The sequence below is a fragment of the Peromyscus leucopus genome, chromosome 22, assembly GCF_004664715.2.
Source record: "Peromyscus leucopus breed LL Stock chromosome 22, UCI_PerLeu_2.1, whole genome shotgun sequence".
Taxonomy (NCBI): Eukaryota; Metazoa; Chordata; class Mammalia; order Rodentia; family Cricetidae; genus Peromyscus; species Peromyscus leucopus.
In genome coordinates, this window is record NC_051081.1 from 37956934 (window position 1) to 37962933 (window position 6000).

The following is a 6000-nucleotide window of genomic DNA, read 5'->3' on the forward strand; positions in this document are numbered from 1 at the left end:
TCTGTTTTCCAGGAACCTTTAGGCTTGCTCACCTGACCACAGTCCTTCTGTTTACCTGGCCAGTGTCCCTCTGTTTAGTAGGACAGTGCCACCTTCACTGCCATTTTGGGGGAAGGGGGGGCTTTGGACCTGACAGTCATTTGGAATGTCTCCAGTGTTTTAAAATGCCTAACTGTCCGTAATATTTAGTATTAATATGTGAGTATGTATTTAAATTTTTGATCATATTACATATTTTGCTTTTTAACGTAGTATTTCCTCCCAGCAATATATCATAAGCCATTTAGTAGGAGTGATTTTAATTGATCATATAGAATAACTGATAAATCAATTAATAATCTGTTTAATATTCGTACAGAACCAGATTTTGTTGAAACTGTATAGAGGTAGAAAAGATATATTTGGTGCTTGCCTACTGTGTTGTCCTGGCTTTCCTGGAACTCTCTCTGTAGACCAAGCTGGCCTCGAACTCACAGAGATCCACCTGCCTCTGCTTCCCAAGTACTGGGATTAAAGGAGTGCACCACCATTGCCCAGCATATTTTTTTAACTCTACAATTTTTTTTTCTAAAAAATTTGAATGAATTGCATAGTCCTCTGAATGTGACTTGGAACCTTTGTAATCTAGAGGCCTGCTTTAGGGAGTGGGAGGATTGGTAGAGTGAGCAGTGAATGGTTTTGCTGGTGGTGGTGAGAGCGGCAGCTCCCTCCTCTAGCCTTTCTCTCTGTTCAGCTGGGATGGAAGGGAGGGATGTGGGAATAAGGTGCAGCTTCCAACGACGTTTGTCAGCACCTTTGCTACACTGAACACATTCCGTTTGCTTTAGTAGTTAGTGGGTGTAAGGAGTAAGGGGAGGGTCCAGATTCTGGCCTGAGTTTGCTTGTGTATTTCTTCTGACGTGGGGTGTGCTGGTGCACTCCGGCTTGGGCTACATAATTCTTAACCAGCCGAGGCTACCTGCTGAGCTTCTCTCTCAAACAAAACAACAAAATGAAATTCTGATCTTGCCACTTAGTGGCTGTCAAATGATTTATTTTCTTCTGTGCCTCTCTCAGGTTGGTTTGTTTTTAATGGATCTTATAATAAAACCTTTCTAGACTCCTTCAACGTTGCTGTAGGAATTAAGTAAAATTATATATATGTATGTGCACTTCATATGGACATGAACATGTACCTTATGTACCTATTAGATTTACTTATATAAAGATGTTTGGAATATATTTCTTAGTGCAGTATATAGCGTCGTAAGTTATCATTGAATGATGCTATCTTTGCCATCCCCATTGCCAAAGAATAAAATAAGAAGTACTTAGAATTGTCTAGGGCAGATGGTTTTACAGTGGAGCTGTAAAAATATTCAAATTTGAACTTGTATCTCAAATTCTTTGTCTAAAAGTTTAATTTAATGTGAATCTTTGATGGCGAGGAATTCCTTTGTCTTCCATAGTGGTTAACATGTACTTCTTTCTCTTACAGGAGATGGAAAGAACAGTTCATATGTTTGAGACATTCCTATGAACTTGTCAAGATGAGTGGTTTATCCTCTCCAATCTGCTCCTGATGAGCAGTCTTCTGAGCCATTCACTTTCAGATGCACCAATTATGCGCAGAGCCTTGGTGTAAAGTGCTCGCTCACTCATTCTTTCTCTGTTGAATTTGGTGCTATTGTCTCAGGTACCTGAAACCAACCAGCCTACAAGAACCAAACAAAACTTCAGAAACATGTTGTATTTTCACAAATAAAAAATACAACCCCACAGCTTGGAGATTCTGGTGCTACAGAAACTGCTTTCGCTCTGCCCCTCTCTTCTGCACTCTTGGAGAGTCTCTTAGGGAGCAGACCAGCAAACCGGAGGGAACTGGATGGGGCAGTTCTACCTGTGCTGAACTGGTGGAAACCGTGGGCGACCTGCTTTTCCTTTTTCTTTTTTCCTCTTTTCTATCTCTGATCATATCCCACCCCCACCCCCACCCCAGGTAATGGACTAAGACCTGTTTTAGAATTGGCTATGGTGTACTCTGTTGGACATCTGAAGAAACTGGGTGAAATTAGGTTAGGCTCTTTAGAACTGCCTTTAATGTGCCTTTTATTCATTTGAGAGAGATGAGGCTTAATGCATCGATGGGCTCATTTGTAGCAAATTAATTAGAATGTTTTCTTTGGTCACAACCTTGAAAATAAGTTTTGATACTCACTGTCGTTAAGAGACAACAGTATTCTGTATTAAATGCCTGTCTTGTTCTCAAAACAATCAAGATGCTCAGTAAGCCACGTGATGTGCTAGTTGTCAAGCTTTCCTGTGGTGTGTTTCTAGTTGAGAAACACATACTAAAACAGCAACAAATGATACACAGCCCACAAAACCCCACGTACTTTTCTGTATTGCTGACAATGATGACCAGAAAATAAATAGTTGGTGGCCATTCTTCTGTCAGATGCAATTTAATAGTTATTCATGTTTGAGTTACCAGAGATATGGTTTTCATGTGTAGTCAATTGTTACTGTTTTGTTTTAAAGCCAGGACTTGCCAAATGGACAGAAAAGAGGAATTTGTCAGAAACTCTGTAAAACTCATTTTCTGTGTAACTGCAAGTGAGCTCTGGTATGTCCTTGAATAACAGTGTTAACATTTAAACCCTGTCCCGTGCTCACATCTTCACAATGCTTCAGTTTGATTGGAATCATTTTGGATCTCGTTGAGTGATTTCTGTGGATTGTACTTACCTGAAAATAATTATGGGTTACTAATTTTACAAAACTTTCTAAAAATTTGGAAACACAGTCTAGGCAGTTGCAAAGAGGCAAAGGGAATGCAGTGACATTTTTTATGAGATAATTTTTAAACAAAACACAAAAAATTTTGCAGACAAATTGGCTTGCTATATTCCTTTATTATAGCCGTTAGCTGCAGGTGTGTCTTTCCAATATATGCAACACATATTTGGGTTTTAATTAGGGCACGTGGTTGAGGACTACTGCAGAGATACTGAGCTACCTCAGCTGTTTGTTTTTAGTCACCACCAGTGTTTACAGGGTCCTGTAATCACTCTGCCACCGTTGACACTCGGAAGCTAAGGTGCTTGTCTCCTTGCCTGTGGCCGTGGTGGTGTGCAGAGAGCTCGCGCTGGCCTCAGCTACTGCAGTGCTCCCAAGTGCTTCTTTCGTGACCTTCACATTCACCGTCTTGGAGCTTAAGTTTTAAAGGAACGGTCCTTGTTTCTTTATACCTGGTCTGAGGTTTTCATGATATTTAGTTAGTCATGTGATTCAAGATGCTACCATGTAGACACACTGTATTTTTAAGGTGGGCAAGTGTGATTAACGATGAACCATTTTAAAAGGGAGGTGATTTGAAACCTCTAATTTGATTATTGGGAGGATTTTCATGCTTTCTTTAGTATTTATTACCATCATACCAGTGCAAACTATTTTACTGTCTAATACATTAGCATTTTGTATTTTGATGGAAATTGTTACAGAATTTAAAGATTTGATGAAATAAGATGTAGCAGATTTTTTGTAGCGAGTTTCTGGTAAAAGGGTTTTTGCAAGTCTCAGGTTCTTGCTGCGCTATTTTCTTCTTTCGTATTTATTCCAGTTTCTCTACTTCAGAAGCATTCTGTTCAAGTAACAGCAGCACTTGTGAAAGGAGGAAAACCGCACATGTTCTAAGTAGGTTTCCCAATCTTGCACGTGAATTAAAAGACGTTAGCCATCAGTGAGTTTGACAAAGGAAATTTATTTATGTATGGCATTAAAAATGCTTTCAAAAGATCACGTCTTCGTTTATGTTTCCCCTTGATGTAGATGGAGAAATCAGAGGCAAACTCAGTACAGGACTGCCACTTTGAACAGTTTAGGTCTTAAGGACAAAGCCAGTCTCATGCCAAGGGGGAGAAATGAGCTGAAATTGCACCAACTCTTCAGGCCCCTTTCCCCCCAAAGAGAAACATACTATACCAGTTTTACAGATATCTGGTGGTTCTATAGATTAAAGCAGCTTGTGAAATTATCCAAGTCGACTCAGTTTTGTTTACCTTTCTGTAAAGTTCATAATTTTTGCTGTATAGCATTGGCAAAAATAATGTACAAATTGACCTCTGTTCTTACTTCCTATGTGAGCATTATAAGTGATAAGCTCCTGTGTAAAACCTTGCTCTCAGATGAATAAATTATGTATCCCAGCCCAGCCAAGCAGAAGTTCATGCTCAGCTGTGGGGACCCTGGGAGCTTCTTGAAGATGATTGAACTACATTAGGTTTGAAACTGATGGCTGTGGAATAAATTGTATTTTCAAGCTTGAATCTTACCTGTGATTAATTTTTTAATGTCCTTTCATGACTTGATTTTTCTCATATGCCAATGTATTTGTAGGTTTACTGGATTTTATTTTTAGGGAGTGGGGTGGTAATTTCTTATCTTCCCTTATTTTGATTAAGTTGGTTCAGCTATGGTGCTAATCAGTAGGTTTTTCAGTGTCAGGTCCCGTAGCTGAATGCCATTGCTGTTATAATTATTATTTGTAACCATATTGGAAGCTTGAATTCGGGCTTGTACCTGCATCTTTTATATTTTGTACATTTGGTTGTTTAGACTTTGGGAATCCTATTTGGTTTTGGTCATGTATGTCTACTTTGTAGATTAAGTAGACTTCATCAACTATGGTCTATTTTGGGTTTGTAGTTTAATTTAGAATTGTGTTAAATTGATGTTTTGCATTTGACTTTATTTTACTTTAGTTTGGAGTAAATTATTTAATTTTTGAATTCTGGAATTTGAACATTTACTGTAATTTGTAATATAACTGCTGTGAAATACTTGAATAAAGATGATAAGAAAAACATGTCTTTCTTTAGCATGATTGTGAGTGCTGTTGGCTGCACATGCAGGGCTGCTTTGCTTTCGGAAGGAAGTAGTTTTGCAGAGAATGCATGTTGTGCTTAGTAAGTCCTCCCCAAAATCTTGATATGTATTTCTTTGAGATTTTAAGTATGCCGCTGGATTTCTTAGCAGAAAGGCTTTCTTTTTCCCCATTGAGAGAGTATAGTTTTAATCTAATTGGATATTATATTGTCTAAACTATGTTGGACAGAAGCCAAGTAGATTACTTCAAAAATCTGTTTTTACATCTGAATGTTCATTTTAAAAAAGACCTTAAAATTGCTTTTGGGGCTCAATCAAACTTTTAGAACTTTGGAAATGAAGTTGAATTTTATTTATCCAGTTTTGGTTTCCATAGGAAACTACAGTAAAGACAGAGATTAATCTTGATCTAACTGTTTCATGCTCTCTCTATACTTTTAGATCTGAAGTGACCTTTTGACTTTTTTCTTTAAATCAGAATTCCCTCTCTTACCCTCCAAGTATGTATGTGCTTGTTACCTCTCAGGCACTGTGCTAGGCAGACTTCATTAACTGTGGTCTGGTGTGGGATAGACAGACGGTATGTTCTATCCTTAAGTAGCCTCTACTCTGCTAAGGGAAAGGGGAAACAAAGTAAACACCAGTTAATGGTACTCTGTTCTTTTTAAGAGCTGATCTTGGCATTATGTAGTTTGGTTGATTATCACGATCGAAATCTCACTTGGGATGCATTTATTTTTGGAGATGGTTTGGAGGGGTTTGAATATAGACACTCTTTTTGTTCTTCCCCTTTACGCTTTTAGCTCGAATTTCCTCCCAGCTGCCCACTGCATTGTAGGTTAGAACTCAGAGGGAACTAATGTTCTTGGGAGACTTTCACAGCCATCTCCCTCTCTCCTTCTAGGAGCACAGTTATCTTCGGAATGCTGGGGAGTGATGGAGTCAGGCTTTCTCCTGCTTTTGACTTAATAGCGACTGTTGATGCCAAATGAGCGCCCACTATTTCCCTGATAGTGCTTTTTCTTCGAAAAGCATGTCTTGGCTGTGTAGGGCCCCTTGGAGGTGTTAATATGGCAGGCCCCAAAGACTGCACATCAAGCATCAATTTTTAAGACACCCTGATTTTCTTTTTCA

General features: G+C 38.8%; 1 protein-coding gene across 3 annotated transcripts in view; it reads left to right on the top strand.

Moving 5' to 3' along the window:
- The window catches only part of Atad2b (ATPase family AAA domain containing 2B), a 132108-nt gene extending 127262 nt beyond the window's left edge, over positions 1–4846 (top strand). For all 3 annotated transcript variants that reach the window (XM_028875559.2, XM_037198134.1, XM_028875563.2), the window contains one exon: positions 1478–4846. In XM_028875559.2, coding sequence (XP_028731392.1) covers positions 1478–1519 — 42 coding nt within the window. In that variant the 3' untranslated portion in view covers positions 1520–4846. The remainder of the gene's footprint in view (positions 1–1477) is intronic.
- Positions 4847–6000: the final 1154 nt, after the last annotated feature.